This window comes from Manis pentadactyla, chromosome 13 (assembly GCF_030020395.1).
Source record: "Manis pentadactyla isolate mManPen7 chromosome 13, mManPen7.hap1, whole genome shotgun sequence".
NCBI lineage: Eukaryota > Metazoa > Chordata > Mammalia > Pholidota > Manidae > Manis > Manis pentadactyla.
The window spans coordinates 29534274-29559184 of record NC_080031.1 but is presented as its reverse complement, the minus strand read 5'-3'; the positions used below and the strand labels follow the sequence as shown (position 1 = coordinate 29559184).

Below are 24911 nucleotides of genomic sequence, written 5' to 3'. Positions count from 1 at the left end.
GAAAAAGCAGATAAATGACAAAAGCATAGCTTTTCTTGAACCCATTAGAGCTGAAGTCATAGCACAGCCAAGTAGCCTGACATCCAAAGAAAGACAGGAACTCCAAGGGGAGAACGGACATGACCATTGGCTCACTGATGGCAGAGAAAGGGAGAAAGAAATGGGTTCCCTAGAAGCTGATACTAAGAATTCAACTGAAATTTTCAACAAATTACTAAAAGATAAACGTAAACTACTGTGAAAATATAAAACCCCTGGGCACCACAGGCACGAGAAGAGTTCACACCCATTTACAGGTTCTTCTCCATGAACCTACACTATGGATTTATGACAAAAACAAGGGCAGAGCAGGAGGCTGTGGAAATCCTTCTTCAGCCATTGCTGTAAGAAATGCATGAAGCCCTATGCAGAACCGTTTCTCCTACAGAATAAAGGCTGTAGGATACTGGGACAGAGGCAGCAAACTTTGCAATCTGCCCCCAGGTCACAGGTGCAAGTTTACTGGGAGTAGGCAAAAGCAAAAAACTTCCACTCCTGGGAGCAGCAAGAAACAGGCGTGGACTTAGATCATTAGAGGTATTTTACTTTAGGAAGAGGGACACAAAATTCTTTTGCACAAAACTTGAGTGAAAGATACCAGGCAAAGTTGACTATGAGAAGGAGGAACAGGATAGCTAAGAAGGCACAGAGGATATGCATAAGGCTGAGTGAGCTTAGACCGTGACAGGAGGAAAACGTCCCTATTCCCTCACCACAGGACAAGCAAGTACCAAGTCATAGGTAAGAGAAATCTGCAACTGGAAGAGAGACAAGGACACAGTGAAGGAAAAAACTAAACAACCCCATGAACCCTGCAGAAGCATAAAATAACACTAGAGGAATTTGAAACCAGTGATTTACTTAATGTAACCATAGCAACAACAAAACCCAAACCCAGCTCAATTCCTGAAAATTGATTACACACACACACACACACACACACACACACACACACACACACCAATTATCTAGCAGAAGCGGCATGCCTGTTTCCAGCCACGAATACTATTTATCTCAGCACCTGTTATTCTAAACACAAAGGCCAGCATTCAGTAAAAAGTTATGAAACACAAAAATAAGAAAAACACTCACTGTCAAGGGATAAAATAATCAACAGACTGAGACACAGAGATAATGCAGATGTTGGAACTATCAGACAGGTAATTTTAAGTAACTATAATATGTTAGCAGTTATAGCGGAAGAGGTGGACAATGTGGGAAACATAGACAACATGCATAAACAGATGGGAATTTCAGCAAAGAGACGGAAACCATAAGAAAGAGTCAAATACAAATGTGAGAAATAAAAGCACTGTAACAAATGAAAGATATTTGTATAGGTTCCTCAGTACATTCAACACAACTGCAGAAATAATCAATGAATTTAAAGATAGGTAATGGAAAATTTCCAAACTGGAACACCAAGAGAGAAAACAAAAAGGAGTGGGGATGGAAGGGCCAGAACAGAAGACCCAAGAGCTGTGGGACAATATCAACCAGTCTAACAAGCAGGTCATTATAATCCTAATCTGAGGAACTGCAACCTTCCTGTGCTGAGAGAAGGAGCCACTGATCTTGTAAGAAGTTGGATTTAGTCAAAGCCCCTCTCACATGGGGTGAAAACCTGTTCCTGGACCCCAGAAAGCAAAATAAAAGAGAAGCTATGAAAAACTTTGAGGGTCATTTTCAGACAAGTTGTTTGTCACACTATATTGAAGAAGTTCAATACCAAATAGAAATTAAATTGAATCCTATCAAATATCATACACAAAAATCAGTTCCAAGGTGAATACAAATGTGAAAGAAAATTATATATAAATCTTTTAGGAAACAATATTTTAAAAAATTTTCATTAACCCCCAGATAAGGAAAGATTTCCTAGGTGGAGCAAAATGAGCATAATCCATAGAGGAGAAAATTAATAAATTTGATTATAATTATAAACTTCATATCAAGACATCATTAAAAAAAATAAAAAGACAGGCCACAAAGTGATATAAAATATTTATTATAATACATAGAAAAAGACCCATTCAAAATATATAAAGAATTCCTATAAATCAATAAGAAAATAACTCAGTAGAGAAATAGTGGGGAGGAATGACTTGCAGGAAAGGAAAGGAAAATGACATTTAACATTGATGGATGTCCACTACATGAATAACAAATGCAAATTAAAACAATGAGATACAGGCATGCCTCATTTTATTGCAGTTGTTTTATTGCATTTCACAGATATTTGTGCTTTTTACAAATTGAAGGTTTGTGGCAACCCTGCATCAAGCAAGTTTATCTCAGCACCATTTTTGCAACATGGTTTGCTCTTTTCACATCTCTGTCACATTTTGGTATTTCTCTCAATATTTCAAACTTTTTCATTATTACTTGTTATGGTGATCTGTGATCAGCGATCTTTGATGTTACTATTGTAATTGTTTTGCAGTACCATGAACTGTACCCATATAAAAAGATGGTGAACTTAATTGATAAATGTGATAAATGTGTATGTTCTGCTTGCTGCATGGACTGGCTGTTCCCCTGACTCTCTCCCTCTCTTTAGGTTTCCCTATTCTCTGAGACACAACAATATTGAAATTAGGCCAATGAATAAGCCTACTATGACCTATAAGTGTTCAAATAAAAGGAAGAGTTGCACATCTCTCTCTTTATATCAAAAGTTAGAAATGACTAAGATTAGTGAGGAAGGTATGTCAAAAGCCAAGTAGGCCAAAAGCTAGGCCTCTTGCACCAAACAGCCAAGTTGTGAATGCAAAGGAAGGGTTCTTGAAGGAAATTAAAAGTGCTGCTCCAGTGAACACATGAATGCTAAGAAAGCAAAACAGCCTTATTGCTAATAGAGGGAGGGTGTTAGTAGTCTGGACAGAAGATCAAACCACACAATATTCCCTTAAGCCAAAGCCCAATCCAGAGCAAGGCCCTAACTCTCTTCAATTCTAGGAAGGCTGAGAGAGAGAATGAGGCTGCAGAAGAAGTTGCAAGCTGGCAGAGGTTGGTTCATGAGGTTTAAAGAAAAAGTCATCCTCCTAACAGAAAAGTGCAAGCTGAAGCAACAAGTGCTGATGTGGAAGCTGCTGCAAGTTCTCCAGAATATCTGGTAAAGATAGTTAATGAAGGTGGCTTTGCTAAACAGATTTTGATTGTAAACAAAACAGCCTTCTATTGGAAGAAGATGTTATCTAGAACTTTAATAGCTAGGGAAGAGAAGTCAATGCCTGGCTTCAAACCTTCAAAGGGCAGTCTGACTTGGTTGTTAGGGGCTATTGCAGCAGCTGGTGATTTTAAGGTGAAGCCAATGCTCATTTACCATTCTGAAAACCCTAGGGCTTTTCAAAATTATGCTAAATCTACTCTGCTTGTGCTCTATAAATGGAATAATAGAGCCTGGGTGTCAGTACATCTGTTTACAACATGGTTTACTGACTCTTTTAAGATCACTATTAAGACCTACTGCTCAGAAAAAAAATTGCCTTTCAAAATAGTATGCTCATTGACAATGCACCTGGTTACCCAAGAGCTCTGATGGAAATGTACAAGGGATGAATGTCGTTTTTGTGCCTGCTAACAACATCCATTCTGTAGGCCATGGATCAAGAAGTATTTTCAACATTTAATTATTATTCTTTAAGAAATACATTTCATAAGGCTGTAACTGCCATGATTCCTCTGGGGGACATGGGCAAAATAAATTGAAGACCCTCTGGAAAGGATCCACTATTCTAGATGCCATTAGGAAGAGGTCAAAATAACAACATTAAACAGGAGTTTGGAAGATGTTGATTCCAGCCCTCATGGATGATTCTGAGGGACTCAACACTTCAGTGGAGGAAGTAACTGCAGATTTGGAAATAGCAAGAGAACTAGAATTAGAAGTGGAACCTGAAGATGTGACTGAATTGCTGTGATCTCATGATGAAACTTAAACAGATGAGAAGTTGCTTCTTACGGAGGACAAAGAAAATCGTTTTTTGAGTTGGAATCTACTCCTGGTGAAGATGGTCTTAAGATTGTTGGAATGACAACAAAGGATTTAGACTATTACATAACTTAGCTGATAAAGCAGAGGCAGGGTTTGAGAGGATTGACTCCAACTTTTGAAAGAAGTTCTACTGTGGGTAAAATGCTGTCAAATGGCATCGCATGCTCAGAGAAATCGTTTGTGAAAGGAAGAGTCCGTTGATGTGGCAAACTTCATTGTCTTATTTTAAGAAATTACCACAGCCACCCAACCTTCAGCAACCACCATCCTGATCAGTCAGCATCATCAATATTGCGGCAAGAGCCTCCACCAGCAAAAAGATTGACTCACTGAAATCTCAGATGATGGTTAGCGTTTTTAGCAATAAAGTATTTTTAAGGTGTGTACGTTGTTTCATTCACACATAATGCTATTGCACATGTAATGACTACAATATAGTTAATGCATAACTTTTATGTGCACTGGGAAACCAAGAATTTATTTTCACTCATTATCACAATATTCACTTTATTGCTGTGGTCTGGTACCAAACATGCAATATCTCCAAGGTCTGCCTGTATGCTCATCAGGACATAAGAGTAAAAACCTGGCAGTGCTATGTTGGTAAAGACATGCAGCAATTGGAGCTCTCATATAATTCTGGTGGGAGTGTAAACTGGTGCAATCTCTTTGGGAAATGTTTGCCACCATCTAATAAATTGAACATGAACATACCCTACAACCCAGAGAAAAATTTCACTTCTACTGGATACCCTAGAGAAAATCCTGCACAAGTACATCAAGGACATGTATAAGTATATAGAGATCATTATTGTTTATAAAAGTTGAAAACATCTAAATATGGTATATTAATGTGTTGGAATACTATTCAAGGAAAATAACAAACTACAAGTGCACACATCATCATGGATGTATCTAAATAATATATAATTTTGAGCAAAATAAGGCAAATTATGTAAGAATAAAGACAATACAATTCCATTTATGTGAAGTTCAGGGATAGGAAAATTAAACAGTATTATTTGGGGGAATGTATAAATATGTGTTAAAAACATAAAGAAACAAAGTGAGTATAGTGGATACTAATGGGCAACGTAAGGGAATGCAGTCCACAGGGCACTGTGGAGGTAGGGAGCTCCAAGAAGCTTCCAAAGTAGTGATAATGCTCAAATTCCTTAACTAGAGGATTAAACAGACATTAGGTTTATTATTAACTATAATATGCTTTTATGTTTTATATACTCTATATGTGTTAATTTCAAAATTAAAGATTTTAAATTATATATTAATAAAAAGGATGCTACAACCACAAAAAAGCAATACAGAATTAATGCTATAAGTTTAAGATGTAAAATTATTCAGATAAAGTGAAAAACCTCAAGTCCTTTTTCTTTTGGAGACTTTTTTTTTCTATTAGATTCTTCCACATATTTAAATGCTACACTACAAGATTCTGCCTGAAATCTTTCTTCTTTTCCCATATATTTGCTACTGTATGAACAAAAGCCTAAACACTGAAAAGGCAACAGTTGACCAAATTACTCAACTTTTTTGTGTTTCAATAGCTAAATAAACATTTCCTCTTTCCTGAGATGTTTCAAGAATGAAATTCATTTCTTGTTTTTTTTCAAGAAGGAAGAAAGACTGAAAAGGAAAGAAAACCTAGCATTTGAATAAAGATTATTATAGAATAGTCAAAGTACTAGGAATTCCTTTTTTTCAACATAAGTTTTATGTAATTGTTTTAATAAGATTACTTCTATTCCCTAACCTAATAAAAGCATAAAGACTGTTTCTGGGGACAATAGGGAGGGAAAAAGGTCTCTTAATTTGAAGTACTTTGACACATCAGAATTTTTTATTTGATTCTTTGGTCATTCTTCTCTTTCAATATACATAGCTAAATTATTTTTCTATCATGGTATAATTATATTCCAGATGTGCAAGAAACCATTTGCAAAAAACGATCCATGAAAAATACCTTACAAACAACATTTCTGGTAAGTACTTTAAGAAGCTGGGTTTTTTTCTCTTGTTTTAGGAAACTTCATGATTTTATGTGTAAGAACCCTGTATTTAAGTTAATTTTTCCTGAGATTGGCTTTTAGGGAGTTTTTTTCTCCCCAATCAGCTTTAAATTATAAGATGTTTTGTTAGCATCAAACAAATATCCTTTCATTTTTAAAAGTCATAATGTGAAGATTTTTATATCCGGAGTACTTCCTTCATCAGTCATGGAAACAGCAACACAGGCATCAATGCGCTACTCCTTAAATAGTTTCAGATATGTAGCCTAACTGGAAAGTTGTTTACATTGGTAATAATCCCATACTTGCCAATATCCCTTCCATGTCTTCAGCAATCAAAACTAGACACTACTATTTTAAATTTTTTTCTTTTTGCCTTGACACTGGATTCTGGTAAAGATACACATATAAATGAAAAACAGTCATTGTATTCAAGAATTTTCAGTCTACCAGGGAGAAAGATACACATGGATATTATATACAAACAACTGTGATACAAGGTAAGATAAGACTCTTAGGAAATCACAGAAGGAAGAAATCATATCTAGCTAGAGATGATCAGGAGACATTCAGGTCTATAGAAAAGGTATCCTCAAACTAAGTTTGTATTCTCACAACCCTCAATTTAGATGTTCAACAAGACCTGTTTTATTGGAGAATAAACTGGATGCTTCTCTGCTGCTTTTCATCATGTGCCCTCAGTTCTGAAATCTTCATAGGGAAAAGTAAAATTAATAAGCAAGCATACTTCATTTCTTATTATTTGCTTTTATATAAAGTTACACATTTCTTACTCATTGTTTCAGATTTTTGCTCTGTGCTGTGTGTAGTAGTGAATAATAGAAGAGGCTGCCTCTGCCCTCATGGAGCTTATTTACCTCTGGATGTGTGGGTCTGAGGAGTGGCCTCTTCAATGTGGTATTTTGATGTTGTGATTTTTAGACACAGCACTTTCGGCAACGGCCACTTTGCTGATTTTTTTTCATGGTTACTGCTTACATCCTAGTTTGGTTTTTTGCTCAGTTTTTCATCTCCACCAATTCATCAATTTAAGTAATTTTTTCCGTGATAATTTTTCTGGGTATGAATTTTAAATCATGATTTTCTGTCATTTGTGATGTTAGGATTTGTATTTCACTTTAGTAAGATAAGACCTGTAGTGACTGAAATCAGTCTTCTATACACTTCAACCCATCTTGAAAACTGTACTAACTGCAAACAACTGAGCCTGAATTGTAAACACTACTCAATAGGGAGAAAAAGTTTCCTAGTCAGAAAATTATCCTGTTGTGCATATTGATGCACTGTGTCATCATATTGTTAGAGCATCTAACTAATAAGTTAAGAGCTGATGGTGTCGATTATGGACTACTGGTAAGCTTGAAATCATTTTTATGTTATCTTTTTAATTCCTTAGGACAGTTAGTAACTGTCTTTTTTCAGTCCCTTTACTTCCAAACATGTCTTCCTTAATTTAACATCACTAAATAATGGGTCAGAAACCTTCCTCTTTTTTTTTCAGGGAAAATGGCATAAAATCACAGAATTATACTACCCATTTAAACAAATGGCATCTAAACTACCCTGTCCCTCTCCCCTGGCAAAACAGCATCTTTTCCATATTCTGCATGGGGATTTGAACATTTTGTTATTATTTACCCTTTTTCCACTATTTTTATTTTATGTTACCCTTTGCTGGGACTCACCAATTGTTGGCATTTTATCATACTTGCTTTATCTGATGTATGATGACTAGATTGGAAGAATAGAATAGAAACAATAGAGGTACATACACAAACATACATTTTAATAACCCATAAATTAGACATGATAATACTGTCCCACTAAATGCTTCAGCATACATGTTCTCCTACATAACCACAATACCATCATCAACACCCAAGAAATTTAATATTGATACAATATTATCTGGTACACACTCCATATTCAAAGTTCCCCAGATCTGAAAAAAAATGTCTTCTGTGGCTTCTATTTCCGTGATCCAGGACACAACACAGGATTATACATTGTATTTGGTTGTCATGTCTCTTTACTCTTTCAATCTTCCATGTATGTTGACACTTTTGAGGAGTCCAGGCCAGTTGTCTTATTGAATATACCACGTGTCTTGCCAATGGATTTCAGCTCCCAGCAAGTTCACTATGGATTCAGTGTCACCAAAGAAATGACAGTAGAACATTTCTTTGGGGTGAAAGGGTTTATTACCCAGCTTGTTCTCCTGGTGGTAGGTCAAGCACTAGCGTCTCTGCCTCCACACTGGGCAGCGCTCTCTATACAGTGCAATAATAGCTTATTGCCTAAAGGTGTGGAAGTGGTAGCCTAGCAACTGGCCAGTTACATCATCGGGTAATTTAAGTTAAGTGAGGATCCTGGCCATAGGAACCCCAACTTCCCCACACTCTACCCCTCCAGGATTCTCGCCTTATAATCTATACACTTTCAATCTTCTGCAATGGTCCCTGTGTGAGAAAGCTGGAGCACTGTAACCAGATTCCACAGCAATAGAGGATAACAGCAACATAGAGATAATAACAAAAATGAAGATACAATAAGATTTTGATACAGGTAACCAATATTATAATAATCCTCAAGACAGAGTAAGTTCCCAATCCACAAAGACCTTAGGGGCAATAAGACACATGTTTTAATGACACCAGCATAGTAAATCTTGTCCATCAGGTAGGATGCATGCAAGAGAGTGGTTCTGTGGTAGGACTGTGGCAGGAAGGGGGTCCCTTCCAGGTCTAGTATAACAAACTTTTACTCCTTTCCCCATGGGGATTACTGAAGGGTCTATATATAGTGCTACTGGAGGTGCATGCACTGGCCATAATGACAAAACAAAACTCCTACCTTCTGGCCTTTCAGGATATACTACTGTGACCTTTGGGGGCCACTCTGCTGTTATTCCAGGAATACACAGGAGCCAGCTTCCAGGCCTTGTCCCCAAGGTGCCAGGAGAGCCAGTCATCTATGGTCCATGTGTTGAAAGGTCCAAGGCCACACCCACTCAATGGAGTCTCTGGGATTCAGTGCAGTTGGTACTGGCAGCAAGATGTTATTCTAGTGGCTAAAATTCAGCTTCAGGGATCCTTCCTTTGTTAGTACTTGCAGTTGTATAGGGGAGGCAGCCATATGTGTTAACATGTCTACAGGGCCCAGGGCTCCCTTTCGGGGTTTCTTGTTCAAATGCCATAGCACGGTCCATAAGTGGACTCACCATCCCCACAGACTATTGGTATCTGACTTTAGTCAGAATTTTAACAAACCATTGTGCCTCTCTATCATGCCTGCTGCAGTAGGATTGTATGGCACTTGAAACTTCCATTTGATTCCCAGCTGTTGCACCCATTCTTGCGGTATATGTCCGGTAAAATGGGTGCCCTGATCACTCTCAATTACCTGTGGTTGGCCATAGGCAGCAAAGGGATGCTCTAGGCCTCTTTTGGTCATCTGCTGGTCTGCACAATGGGTAGGAAAAGCAACCAGAAGTCCAGTAGCTGTGTCCACATACCGATATCCTTCTGACACAGGTAGAGGCCCAATATAGTCTGTCTGCCACCTAATGAGGGGTATAGGCCCCTTAGCTATCGTCCCATGTTGCTGTGGAACTCCGTGCAAGTTCCCTTTTGGAGCACAGGACACACTCCTGCTGGGCTCTACTAACTTCTTCAAAGGTCAATGGCAAGCCCCACCAATGGGCTACAGCCCACATTGTCTTTTGCCCTGCATGCAACAAACGCTAATGTAACCCCAACTTCCCCACACCATGACGGGATTTGTCTGGTTGTTTTCTCATTATTAAATTCAGGTTAACATTTATAATGGGTGCAAAGCTTCAAAGTTTGTTTTATAGCCGCTTTGTTTTCTTCTTATCACCTAGGCTTCTTCTACCTGTTACTTTCCGTCAAGTCTTCTATTCAGCTGCTTGTAATTTATTGTAAGTCAAGTAAACTGATGTCCTAGCTTTTAGTTTAGTTTTGTGTTTAAAGCAACAATAAATAGGTACTTAGGGCCTCCCCTGGAAATAAAATATATGGACTTTAGATACATTTTGGTCTTTTAAAAGCTTTTAAAATTTGTTCCTGGATCTCCAGTGCATTTCAAATATGTAAGAAAGGCAATATACAACCATCTTCCTATACTTACCATATTAACACAAGAGACTACCCAAACTCTATTGCATTTACCAGGACAATTGTAATACAGACTAGTTCTAGTCAATAGGGATTTTTTCCATTTAGGAGTATTTATGGTTTTGAAGATGTTGCAAATAAGCTTTTTATTAATGTTTTTATTTTATTTTACCTATCAGCTCTAATATTTTCATATTCATATGAATTTACAATAATTTTTTTAAATTATAACGTGTCATATATGTCTCACTTTATTATTTACATGTATCATATAGTTAATTCAGGAACTGCATTTCTTAGCCTAGCAACATTAATTATATAATAAATTTATCACATACCCCAGTACTGAAGACTCAGAAGCCATTTGTTTAAGATTTGAGAATTGATGTTTAATTTCCAGAAATTATATATCTCTTTGGAAAATTTTTGAACTGGGGAAGTTTATATATTAATCTACTATCCCCACCACACACATGCATGGGTTTTTTGTTGTTGTTGTTTTTGCTGTATTTACCCCATTTATTGCACTTGGGGTTTCTTTTCCTCCATATGCTTGGTGGTGTTGATTTGGGTTTCTCCTCTCAGGCAGAGAAGTGAATTGATATATTCATTCATGCTAAGGCATTTAAAATGAATTTTAAAAGATGATTTATCATTTTCAAAAGTCATTTTAAAATACTTAAAGCCATTTAGATTATTTAAAAACTCTTCAAAGAACAATTCTGAATTTCTAATAGTGAGATTTCAGACACATTTAACTCAAGTAAGAGGAATAATATTGAGAAAGAAAGTCTTCTCAGTATCTCTCATAGCATAGGAAATCAACTACCATTGCTTAGATCAAGTGCTATTCTAAAATTTCAGAAGAAAAAAATTTCAACATACACCTTCCTGTATCCTTTCACTGGACATTCATAATCATCTAAATAATAGTATCTACCCCCATAGAGTACCTAAGACGATTATGTGAAATGCCCGTTAGCACTTAGAACAGTGCCTGTAACATAATACATACTAAATATATGTTGAGTTGCATTATTATTATTGCTATTCACTATTATGACTATGACCATCTTATCTGTTTAAATTATCTCAAAAAATGCCATGTTCCTAAAATAACTTAAGGGAAATTTACTTGCAAAGCATAACTTTCCCACCTAAAAAGTAGGGATTATTCTAACAATCATTTGTAGCAACTTGTAGCCCCACCTGCCTTTCCTCTTACAAAATGAATCTTCCATTCCAGCCAAACATGTTTACTATATTGTCCATCAAATTTACAATACTGTGTTCCACCTCCGTGTTTTTCTCATGCTTTGCTTATGTTCATGCCTAGTTCCAAACACCGTTATACTTTCACTCTTTTTTCCAAATCCAACCCATCTAAGTTACCAAGTTAATGTCACTTCCCACGGCCTTCCATAACCAATCCTGCTGATGGCTCTCACCTTCCTCTGGACTTATATTGTGGTATCTCATGGTTTTGCACTTATACTCCATAAGTATTTTCATTAGTTATCTTTCTACATGAATTATCTTCTTTAGAACTTTATTCTTGAGACTGTTTTTTACTTAATCTTCATAGAAACTAGCACATATTAAATACTTGAAAATATTGGTTGAGTCTTTATATTTTTATACATGGTCTTTGAATATATAAATGTTCTACATTTTTCAGACTGCAATAAAATTCATGACTTTGAACCTGAAACAACTTCTTTTAATATTCTAAAGCAAGATTTTACGTGCCATAAAAATACCACTATTTCTGGAGTTCTTCCAAAGGTTTTTAATGAATGTTAATATTGAATAATTAGTACTCTTCAGTGGCAACTGAACATTATTGAGATATAATTAGAAATAAGAAAGGAAACTCACACTTACTGTGTTCCTAAAAGTTGAAAAGTACTGTGCCAAATGGTTTCACACATATTCTCTTGATAATCTAAACTAGGGACATCAGATTATTCTCTCAAGTCCCAGAACTATTCAGTGGGAGAGCCAGGATTTAAACTTCTCTTACCTGTCCCCAAAATCTGTTCTACCTTTTTATAATTCCTATTTCAATTAATGACACCATCATCCACCAGATTTCCTGGACAGAAATTTGTGTCTCATCCAGTCTTCTTCTTCCATTCCCACAGTCAATAAATCATCCTAGTAACACTTAGCTAAAAGGGAATCTGAAACTCACCCGCTCCTCTCCATTCCTGCTGATAGTGTCTTAGTTTAAGAATTCATCATGTCTCACCTGAACCATTTCAACAGCCTTCAGGTTTTCTCTTCCTGGTGCATCTTTCACACTATCACCACGACACTAATCTTTTGAAAACACAAATATGAACATATCACTCTCCTGTTTAAAATCCAACTTCAGTGGTTACTCAAGACTTAAAAGACAAAATTAAAGCTTCAGAGAACTTCACTCAAGACCTCTCCACACTCATGTACAGTTGCTCCCAAGTTATAATTTACACACTGTTGAGTAACAACAGGCAGGTCTCCTGGAACTCCTTGCACACTTCCAGGACCCACACCGCTCCCGCTGCCTCATAGGACTTGCTCTCCTAAATGCCTCTGCCCTACTTATTCTTTAGGACTTGGCTTCCATGGTATCCCCTTTAGGAAACTTTATTTAACCCAAGTTTTATCCTGTCCAAAATTTAAAATTCCCTCTTTTTTGAGTCATAGCAGCCTGATTTTTTTCTTTTTGTAGAAGCTATTTTATGGGTCTTGAACAGATATTGCCTGAGTTCTTATTATGTGTCAGGCACTCAGGGATGGGACTAGCAAGAAGAGAACATATTCTGCCCTCAAGTAGCTTGCATTCTAATACAGACAACATGCAAACAATACAACATAATAGGGCTGTTGCAGGGCATCCCTCAAGATACCTACCATGATTTTTCAGTGTAAAAACCATAAATTTTAGAAGCAGAATTTTCATTTTGTAATATTTTATCTATTTTTTTAAATAAAATTAATTTAATGAATTTTTAGGTTATTTACTTAATTTATATATGTTGTAACTTTGTTAAACCCAGTATATGTTGTTAAACCACTCCTAGAGTGTTACATTATCTCCCAGTGCTTGTAGAAAATAATATTAATAAACTTTGACCATTTGCACAGCAGATCATGATAAAAAACAACTCTTAAGGGCAATTTACCAATAGCAGAATGAAGATTATTATTATAATTAGTATAATGCCTTATATAAAGAGGTACTCATTATGTTGAGATTGACAAATATGTAACATTTGAGAATTTGAATTATGAGTTTGGTCTTATTAAAATCTATAATCTGTAAGGAAATCTACTTGTTAAAGTTTATGGCTTCTACAGTAAAATAATATTCTGAAATTATGTTACAGAATAGCCAACCAAGGACCTGTCTATATCCTGATGTTGGATCCAGATTGCAGAGAAAGTATTGATGAAGTATAACAGTAACTATTAAATGGAACCATTATTTTTGAGAATCTCTTGTAAAAATATATATTTCTATATTTGTTAATGTTTTAAAATACTATAACCATAAAGGTAAATCATAATGTGGGTAATGAAGATATATGGGCTGGTTTACATTTCTGCTACAATGTATACTTTATTTATTGATAAATACATTTTTAATGAATGGAAATAGTTCATTGTTTTTAATGAGCATGCTAATGGAAATAAATTCATTAGATTTAAAAATAAAGCAGGAATTTTTAGTTATTCAAATTATGTGTTGGCTATAGTTGTGAATCTTTGATCTTCTGAAATTCATCATAGATTCTATTACATTTTTGTACAGTGTAAAAAGTTTATGGTTAATAAATAATATCCCACATAAACAGTAAAGCTGTTTGTTTAAAACTTGAGAGGATCTCTGTACTGTAGAGATGTTACCAAGGAGTCTTGTTCTTAATTCTGCATGTTTAGAAATTAAAGTTATCATTTTATCCAGGGTAACTGAAAATCCTGGCAAAGCTCAATAGGTAAATGGTAAATATAAAAAATAAACTGCAATCCCAACTGGATTACTTGAATTGCCTGATCAGTATGCTCTTTTATCAATAAGAATGCCTACTGGGGAAACCAGATTTCTAGAGGATTGTTTTTTAAAGTATAGAAACCAAAAGCCGAAAGTTGTATGATCATAAAAAATTTTTTTTCATAGAATTATGATAGTCTCATACATACTTCATTTTCCCTCAACTATTTTTACTTCAGGCTCTCATCACCTCTCATCTGGACTATTTCAAGCTGAATTTTTTACCTCCTGCCCAATAAGTCTGCTAGAATGGCATTTCCAAAATGTGTCTGATCTTAAAAAGTTTTCATATGAGGCTCTTCCTAAGTCCTCCTGCTCACTAGCATCATCTTCACCACATTTCCCACCACACCTCTTATTCCAGTATACCAGACCCTTTAGAGTTCCCCAGATACCTGCTATTTTTTCTCATCTCTCTGCCTGTTCATATACTGTACCTTCGCTTGGAACACTTTCCCTCTCACTGTACTTGATCTGCCTGATAAACTTCTATCTATTCTTTACATTCTGCTCAGAATTCCAGAAAAAATCTTCTCCAATTTTTCCTAACAATCCTTTCTACTACCTCCTCTATATAAATTGTATCCTTTGTACCCTGAACCATAATTATTTCTGTATATATATATATATATATATATATATATATATATAAAAATTTCTCTTCTTCTAGATGAAGAGCTTCTGGAAGGTAGATATTTCTGTGCCCTTAGGAATTAAATAGGGTACATAATGGCAGATCAAAATAATGAATAAAGGAAAAAATATTCAGTTGTTCAATTTATCAAGCTCCTACTATCTAACTGCTGCTGTATGTGTTAGGGATACAGTAAAAGACAAAACTAGTTGTCATCATGGAATTTAAATTTTAGTGTACAATACAGATTAAGTTTGATATATAAATGGATGGCTATAAAGTATACTGAATGAAAACCAGAGCATGGTAAGAGGACACAGAGTGATGGGAGTGCTATTTTTTTATTGAAGTACAGTTGACATACAGTATTATATTAGTTTCAGGTGTACAACATAGTGATTCGACATTTATATACATTATAAAATGTTCACTGCAGTTAAGTACAGTTACCACGTGTCATATCAACTTATTGCAATAGTATTAGCTATATTCCCTATACTGTACTTTCATCCCTATGACTTATTTATTTTATAACTAGAAGTTTGTACCTCTCAGTCCCCTTCACCTATTTTGCCTTTCCCTCATCATCCCCTTGGCAACCACCTCTCTGTTCTCTATATTTATGAGTGTCTTTCTGGGGAGGGGGCTGTTCCTTATTTGTTTCATTTTTCAGATTCCATGTGTAAGTTAAGTCATATGGTATTTATCACGGCCTGATTTATTTCACTTAGCATAATACCCTATAGGTCTATCCATGTTGTAACAAATGGCAAGATTTCCTTCTCTTTTATAACTGAGTAATAATATTCCATTGTGTTTAATACCACATCTTTTTTATCTATTCATCTATCAGTGGATACTTAGACTGCTTCCATGTCTTGGCTATTGTAAATAGTGCTGCAGTAAACACAGGGGTGCCTATGTTTTCAAATTAGTGTTCTTGTTTTTCTTAGGTAAATATCCAGAAGTGGAATTACTGGATCATATAGTATTCCTATTTTTAATTTTTTGAGGAACCTCCATACTGTTTTCCGTATGAATGGGAGAATATATTTACAAATGACATATCCAATAAGAGGTTAATACCCAAAATACATAAAGAACTCATACAACTCAACACCAAAAAAACCCAAATAATTCCATTTAAAAATGGGCATAAAAAATGGGCAGAGGACCTGAAAATACATTTTTCAAAAAAAGGCCTACAGATGGCCAACAAACACATGAATAGAAGCTGAGTATTTCTACTCATCAGGCAAATGCAAATCAAAACCACAATGGGATATCACCTCACACCAGCCAGAACTGCTAGTATCAGAAACACAAGGAACAACAAGTACCGGGAGCACTGAGAGGCAGAGGTCAGAGGCTTCTGAGAAGGTGACAGCCAAACAAATATCTGCGTGAAGAACGGGGGCTACCCTCTGTGGGAGAATGGCATTCTGCATGGAGGGAACAAGTGCAAAGGACTTTATACAGGAGTATGCTTAACACGTTTAAGGAGTAGAAACGCAGTTGGCAAGAGAAAATTAGTGGGAAATGAGGTTGGAGAGGTAGCCAAAAATAACATCATGCAGGGTTCATAGACCCTAGTAAGGATTTTGGATTTCAGTCTAGAGTAATATGAATAAATCCTTTCCAGGGTTTGGAGTAAGGGAGGGACATGCTCCTTTTAAGAGAGTCGCTCAGGTGTCTGGAGAACACACTTAGAGGAGCGAAGGAGGTGGCAAGTGTTTAAGGAGGGGAACCAATTAAAGAGCTTTTGCAATAACCTAAGTGAGAAAATTTTAAAATACATACAGGACATATTTTGAACTGCTTATTTTATGAAAGATTGGATGTGATACATAGAAAAAAAAGGAATCAAGAATGACTCCAATGTTTTTTGGCCCAAGTGGCTCTGTGAATGATGGAACCATTTGCCAGAATACCAGGCAAAATAACAGGTTTGGGTTGAAAATCAGTTTTTAGGTTTAATATGCCTATTAGCTATCCAAGTAGTGATACCCAATAAGCAGTTAAATATACAAGTCTGGAATTTAGGGGTGAGATCCTGGATGAATTTTTGATAAACTGAGAATTACTAGTGTATAGATGGTATTTACAGCCATGAAAATGGATGATGTCACTTGAAGAGAAAGTATAGAGAAAGAAGAGATCTGAGGGGCCAAGAAAGAAATCGTTTCCAGAAGGAGGGAGGACTCAGCTGGGTCAGGAGGTGCTAACCAGTTTGAGACAGAGTAAGCAAACTATAAGTGCCCATTGGATGTGACCACCTGGAGGTCCCTGGTGGCTTTAACAAAAATTATTCCAGTGGAGTATTTGAGACAAAACACTAATTGGAATGGTTGCAAAAAAGAGTAAAGAAAGATAATAATAGGATATTATTAGAAACTGTATGATGATATACTTAAAAGTTAAACAAACTAGAAGCAGTAAGCCGAAGATGGTCCCTCAAGCTGTCCAGATCCTCCTCCTTGGAATTTATGAACATATTACCTTACATGACAAAGAAACTTTGCAGATATAAGTAAAGGACCTTAAGATGAGCAGAGTCTCCCCATGGCCCAATGTAATCATAAGGGTCCTTGTAAGTGACAGGAAGGCAGGAAGGAGAGTCCGTGTCAGAGTCAGAAGAGATTTGAATATACTAAACTTCGGGCCTTGAAGATAGAAGACAGGGTCACAAGCCAAGGAATACAGGTGGCCTCTGGAAGTGGGAAAAGGCAAAGGAACAGATCCTCCCCAGAGCCTAAAGATGCATCACAATCCGATCACTGTCTTGATTTTAACCCACTGAAACCATTTCAGATTTCTGACCTCCATATACTGTAAGCTAACAAATTTGTATTTTTTTAAGCCACTAAGTTGCAGTGATTTTTAATTTAGGTGTAATTGGCATAACACTGTTAGTTACAATATACAACATATGACTTGATATCTGTATACACTGCAAAATGATCACCACAGTAAGTCTAGTTCAAACATCTGTCATCATACCTTACAACACTTTTTTTCTTTTTTTTTTCTTGTGATGAGGACTTTTGAGATCTACTTTCCTAGCAACTTTCAAATATGCAATACAGTGTTATTAACTATAGTCACCATGCTGTATATTATATCTCCATGACTTATTTATTTTATAGCTGAAAGCTTGTATCTTTAGACCCCCTTCAACCATTTTGCCTACCCTCCAACCTCTTTGACCAACAAACAACAATCTGTTCTCTGTATCTATGAGCTTTGGGTTTTGTTTGTTTGTTTTGTTTTGTTTTTTTAATTCCACATATAAGAGATCACACAGTATTTGTCTTTGTCTTTGACTTACATCACTTAGCATACAACCCTCAAGGTCCATCCATGTTATTGCAAATGGCAAGATTTCATTCTTTTTTTGACTCAATAGTATTTCATTGTGTATATATACCTTATCTTTATCCATTTATCAATTGATGGACATTTAGGTTGTTTCCATATCTTGGCTATTATAAATAATGCTGCAGTGAACATGGGGATGCATATCTTTTTAAATTAGTGTTTTAGTTTTCTTCAGATAAAAACCCAGAAGTGGAATTGCTGAATCATATGGCAGTTGTTTGTTATTGTTGTTGTTGTTGTAAATATTTACTTTTTAAATGTATTTTCTTATTGAAGTATAGCTGATACACAATATTATATTGGTCTCAAGTATATAACACAGTGGTTCAACAGTTACATGCATTATTAAATCCTCACCACAACTAGTGCAGTTTCTTTCTGTCAACATAGAAAGACGTTACAGAACACTGGCTATATTCTCCATGCTGCACTTCATCTCCATGACCAACTTATATTACGTTTGAGATTTTTGTGCCCCTTTATCCCCACCCATCCCACCCACCCACTGCAACCCCTCCCCCATGCTAACCAGCAGTCACTTCTCAGTGTCTCTGAGTCTACTGCTGTTTTGTTCATTTTGTTTCATTTTGTTTTGTTTTAGATTCCACTAATAAGTGAGATCATATGATATTTCTCTTTCTGTGCACATGGCAGTTCCATTTTGAATCTTTTGAGGAACCTCCATACTGTTTTCCATAGTGGCTTCACCAATTTACCTTCCCACCAACAGTGCACAAAGGTTTTCTTTTCTCCATATCCTTGCCAATACTTGTTATTTCTTGTCTTTTTTATTATAGCCATTCTAACAGGTATGAGAAGATACTGTGGTTTTTATTTATTTCTCTGTTGATTAGTAATGTTGAGCGTCTTTTCATATGCCTGGTGGATCTCTGTATGTCTTCAGAAATATGTCTATTCAGACTCTTGTGGTAATTTGTTAATAACAGCAACAGGAAAATAATACACCATTTTCATAAGATATTTATGGGCATTAGAATGTGAACATCTTTAGGGGACCATTATTTTGTCTACCATAATCCACCCTCTGTCCCCTGAAGGTATCCATCCTACATGCCAAATACATTCACCTTATCCCAGGGTCCCAAAGCTCTCACCCCATACAGCATCAACTCATAGTCAAAACTCTCATCTATATCTCCCCAGATCAGAAGTCCCAAATCTCATCATCTAAATGAGTTATGGGTTGGACACAATTCCTCTCTGTTTACCTGTGAAACTTAAAACCCAAGTTACCTGCTCTTAAAATACAATGGTAGAACATAAGGTAGGATAGGATAACAGTTATACACATTTTCATTCAAAAAGAGATAGAAGGAAAAAAGGAGTAACTAGTCCCAAGAAATTTCAAAATCCATTAGGTTTCAAGGCCTAGAATAATCCTATGTTGCCCAGGGCCCCATCCTTTGAGCCATCCTCATGGTGAGTAACATGTTTGCAGCTAAGTAGTTTTATGAGCCTGTTTCCTGCCTGTAGAATTTTTATTATCAGCCTTCTTTCATTTCATATTCTCTCTATCCTTTTTGGTCCAAGTTGACAATGTTTCTGCGGATATAAAATTCTAAAACACCTTGTGAGTCTACTAGCATAACCAGTCTACTGGTTATAGGAATTCACATCATTAGACAAGAGGCTCCTCTGAGATGACCACACCCCTATTTTTTGTTTGTGCTGATAGCTGAGGGTATCTGTGAAGCACACAGTTAATCTCTAAAGAGGCAGTAACTAAGTACTGTCATCTTTTGCTCTTTCCATGGTACTAGGAAATGACTGTACAGCCACATCATTAGTTGTTTCTATCCTTACCATGAATCTCTTTAAGTTTAGCATCTTTTGAACTCTGGTTGGGCTAAGAATTTCTCAAAACATCAAGTCATATTTCCTTTTCTCTAACAATTTATCCCTTAATCTATCTTTTTCCTCTGGCATTTTACTGTAAGACACAGGAAGAAATCAGCCTGCACCTTCAACTCTTAGAAATATCCTCAACTAAATATACAATTTCATGGTTTATAAGTCCCACTTATCCACTTAGTGGAATTGAAATAATTCCACTAAGACTTCTGCCACTGTATAACAAAGATGCCCTTTCCTCAGGTTTCCAGTAAAATATTCCTCATTTTCATTCTGAGCCTTTACCAGCAGCTCCTTTAACACTGCATATTTCTACCAAGAATCTGTTCATGAAGATCCAAAATGACATATGTTTTCTCTACCATGCTCTTCACTTCCCTTGGAGTTCTCAATAGCAAAGTGATTAATATCCATATTTCTTCCAGCAGCGTGCTCAAAACACTCTAGGCTTTTTCTACCTTGCTCCTCAAAATTCTTCCAGCTTCTGCCCATTGCCCGATTTCATAGCCTCTTCCACATTTCCAGGCATGCATTACAGCAGCACCCTATAGCCAATACAAAATCTGTATCAGTTTCCTGTTGCTCTTGTAACAAATTGCCACAAACTCATTGACTTAAAACAACACAAAGATGTTTGTGGCCCCTCACAAAGATGTGGGGTCTTTTATCATATTGCCATTCTGGGGATTAGAAGTCTGACACTGATCTCACTGGACTAAAATCAAGGTGTCAGTAGGGCTAATTTCCTTTCTTGAAGATTTAGAGGAGGATCTGTTTCCCTGCCTTTTCTAGCTTCTACAGGACACCCTGCATTCCTCGGCACATGCTCTCTTCCTCCATTCTCAAAGTCAGCAAAGACGGGTCAAGTCCTTCTCACATTGTATCACTTTGACCTCCTCGCCTCCCTCTTTCACTTTTAAGAACTGTAACAATTACACGGGCCTCCCTGGATGATCCCAGATAATCTGTCTTGAGGTCAGCTGATAAGCAAACTAAATTCCCTCTATAACTTTAATTGCCCTTTGCCATGTAACCTAACGTATTTACAGGTTCTGGGATTAGAAAGTAGATAACTTTGGTGGGGAAGGCATTATTCTGTCTACCAGGGATTTAAAGTCAAGAAAAGATTTGGGGTACAGAGACTATTAGTTGACCTCTAACATTCATTCTCCCCTTTTTTCCTTAGTAGTAAAGTCTGCTTTACAGGTACCTGTCCACCAGAATAAAAACAATGTTACTTAGCTTCTCTTGCAGCTAAAAAAGGCCATATGACTACATTTGGAGCTCTGCCCTTAAGGGGAAGGGGCAAGTCCTCCTTTCTCCCTTCTCCTCTTCCTTCTCCAGGCACCTGGAATGCAGACTTGAGTGTTATCACTGTACCATGCTGATATGTTCAAATGTAGGGATGGTGGAGAAGAAGCTAGAAGAAACCTGGGCCCCTAAAGATGTTAGGGAGCAGTTACCACATCAGCTAGGACTTTTATGTGAGTAAGAAATAAATTCCTATTTTCTTTAAGCCATGGTTATTTTGACTCTCTGTTGAAACAGCCTATCTTAAATCCATGCTCACACTTTTTTTTAAGATGGGAGATATTATACAGTTGTAATCACTCATCAGAAGCAGCTGAACACACCTATCCCCAGCCCAAAATTTGATTCAGGCATGAAGACTGATGATGCCATGCACACACTAGCAGGGTATGAAAATTTTTATGACCTACATAATTGAGGTCTTTGGAGAAAGCAGGTCAAGTCTTTCAAGCAGCTATGAAACGGCTTGATGGCTTGAGAGAACAAGAAAAGGAGACTGGCTCAAGGTTTTTATTGTGGTGGGGGATGGGGCTGAGGTACCCATGCGTGGGCTGGGGCTTGAATCACCTGGTTTGACTCTCCTGCCAGAACCAGAGGAAAAAGCAAGCACTGAGGTTTTCTTATCAGCTTGCTCAGATGTGGAGCAGAGGGGAAGACGGAAGGGTGAAGTTTAAAAGCTGTCCACAAAATGGAGCAAATCTTTATTATATATAGGCATGATTGTATTCAGTTAATAATGATTCAAGAGATAAAAGGATATTTATAGGAACAAAGTCTTTGTATAGGTAGCTGTGACTAGCCTCTGATGCCGGGGAGAAGTTGGCCTTCCACAGAAGCACTGAGGAGGGAAGACAGCTATGAATACAGAAGTAAGTAGATTTAGAGATGGTAGTAGAAATATGAGTTCTCTCTGGTGGCCTTTATTTTCTGTTAAATTAGAGGCAAACCCATCAATTGAGTAAGGAGGGGGAAGAGGGTTCGAAGACTTGAGAAGAGAGAAGATGTGAAAAATTTGTTTCACAGAGTTTGAGAATTAATTTCAGTAGAGGAACTTAATATATTTAGTCATAAACTTAAAGAGTGATTACTCACCATGGCTGTGTTTTGCACCAGTCTTTGTCATTTCATCTAGAATAGCGGTTGGATTTGAGCAGGGTTACATTTTTTGCTAAATGTCTCAGCCGAGCTTTCCCAGAAAGCTGCCTGAGCCGAAGGACTCACGTGCTGTTGCCGGAGGACTTCTGACGCCGGGCAGGAGGGAAAGCCAGTGCAGGGATGGGATTCCCTTCCTCTGAGGATAGGATTAGGGACAAGGAGGCCAAGAAACTGAGTTACCAGGGTGTTGAATGGATTATCTGTGTGGTTATTAAAATCACCAGAAAAGATAACAAGCACTGTCACGAAGAGAAAATAAGCCAGATGCTAAAATCTTTGTTGAATTGTAGGGAGTTTCTAGGATGAAGGTTGATGAATCAACCAGAGAAGTAAGAAATAAGAATATTTCATAGCATACATTTCAAAGGAGATGGGGCTTTTTAAGAAAATGGGAGGAACAATGAATGGTCTAGAACAGTGTTTCTCAAACTTTGATGTACTTTTCAATCACCTGAGGAGCTTAGTAAATGCATTTTCTAATGTAATACGTCTGGGGTGGGACTCAGATAACACCAGTGCTGCCAGTCCATGGACCACATTTAGAAGAACACAGGCCAGTAACATAACCTTGGCTGCACATTGAAATCACATGAGGAACTTTAATAAAATAGTTTAAGCCTGGATTACACTAGGCTGCAGCTTGAGCAGTTGGTTCTTTTAAATCTACCCCAAAGAACTCTAATAAGCGGCCAAGGCTGAGAAACACGGGCCCTGACACAGCGATGAGGGACAGAAGGTCCCCTACCCTTTCCGCAAGTCCAGTAGTGGCGCTGGGGAATCAAAAGCCGGCCTGCACCTACGAGGACTGCCAGTGAAGCCCTCAGTCCGGGCGCCCTCTCCCGTGGACGGCCCTGGAAACTTCGACAAATCACTCTTCTTGGGACATTGTTAACCTGGATTTCCCTTGGTCTCCGATCTATCAATAAAATAGTGGTACTACATAAATGTTCGATTAGCTATTAGTGAGAGTCAAGTACACTGGAAGAGATTTATGAAATACTCTCATGTCTCAGGAGCAAATTTTTTTTCGCTTCTCATTTATAGTATATTAATGCTCTTGCCATTCCTTCTCTCATTTGGTAAATGCTAACTGCTGCTAGGCACCAAAAGCTCTGTTACGTTCTCAGAGTACATCATGAGTATGTAATAGCCCTTGTTTTGTCAAATTTGCCAAGGCTGGGATCCACCAAAAGAGAAAAAGAATTGGCCAAAAGAGGAAGGTGGAAGTGAGCAAAAGCTGTTATCCTTACAAGGTCACCATGGCCACTGACGTGCCCATCAGGCCCCAGCTGGTCCTCGTTCTTCACTCTACAGCATCTTCCCCAATGTGGGTCCTGCCGACTAACAGTAGCCCCCAGCACACCATCAGACCCTAGACTGCAGACCCACCAAGAGCTTCACCAAAGCAGTTTTCACACGTGTGGCAGTTTCCATAGATTTCTCCATCAAGTGCCCTCTCTTGTCTCCCCTTCGGCAGCCAGGCAAGCTTGAATTATCAAATTTCCCTGCAAGCTTCAACATGGCTACCCACACCAGTGCTCCAAGCAGTCTGGACACCCACTGCTCCTCTGCTCCTTGCTGGCATTGCAAGCTAGTGCAAGCTAGATTTGCTCACCTGGTCCCCCTACTGTGGTCCTCCAACTCTCCCTTTCCAGACCTTTGTTCTCCCAGCTCCTCCCATGTTTGGTAGTATGTTACCCCTGTAATAATCCTTTAGTTCCATAATCCTTATAATAGCTTTGTTTTCCTGTTTGTACAGTCTTATTATGGAGGAGATAGACGAAGCAGGAGGCACTTATAAATCAGTTTAACAAGTACTAAGTTCACAAGCTATATGAACACATGAGAAATGAATGGCATTCCGAATTCTGAAAAACGTTTCAGCGTTAGCCAAGTGAATATTGTTTCATAGAATGAAAAGGAGAGAAGAAACCCCCAGTTTGTGGCAGAGGAAGCCAGAGAGGGGAGCAGGGGCTAAAGTACTCTGCAGTTTCTTCTGAAATATCCCCACCTTGTGTGCCCAGACCATTTCATCATTGTTCCACCTGATACAGTTTTCACAGGTTCAACCCTAGACCTTCCCTTTCAGCTATGCAACAATGTAGAGTGTTCTTGGTACTAAGAATTTAACTAGAAAGAATTTTTAAATAAAGAACTTTAAATAAAGATGTAAATAAATTATAATTTATAACTATGATTTCAGGTTTGAATTTTTAATGTCATTATAGAATGGACATTTCCAAAATGGGAATTTTACCTTTTAATAGAAAGCATTGAAGTACATGACCCTTGAGAATTATGG

At 37.3% G+C, this 24911-nt stretch overlaps 1 protein-coding gene across 5 annotated transcripts in view; it reads left to right on the top strand.

Moving 5' to 3' along the window:
* CEP126 (centrosomal protein 126) overlaps window positions 1-14436 on the top strand; it is an 86194-nt gene extending 71758 nt beyond the window's left edge. The window contains exons 7-8 of one of the 5 annotated variants that reach the window (XM_057490355.1): window positions 5975-6036; window positions 13595-14436. In XM_057490355.1, the coding sequence (XP_057346338.1) occupies window positions 5975-6036; window positions 13595-13657 (125 nt within the window). In that variant the 3' untranslated portion in view covers window positions 13658-14436. The remainder of the gene's footprint in view (window positions 1-5974; window positions 6037-13594) is intronic. The other 4 variants (XM_057490353.1, XM_057490354.1, XM_036902781.2 and 1 more) reach the window with 4 other exon arrangements.
* Window positions 14437-24911: the final 10475 nt, after the last annotated feature.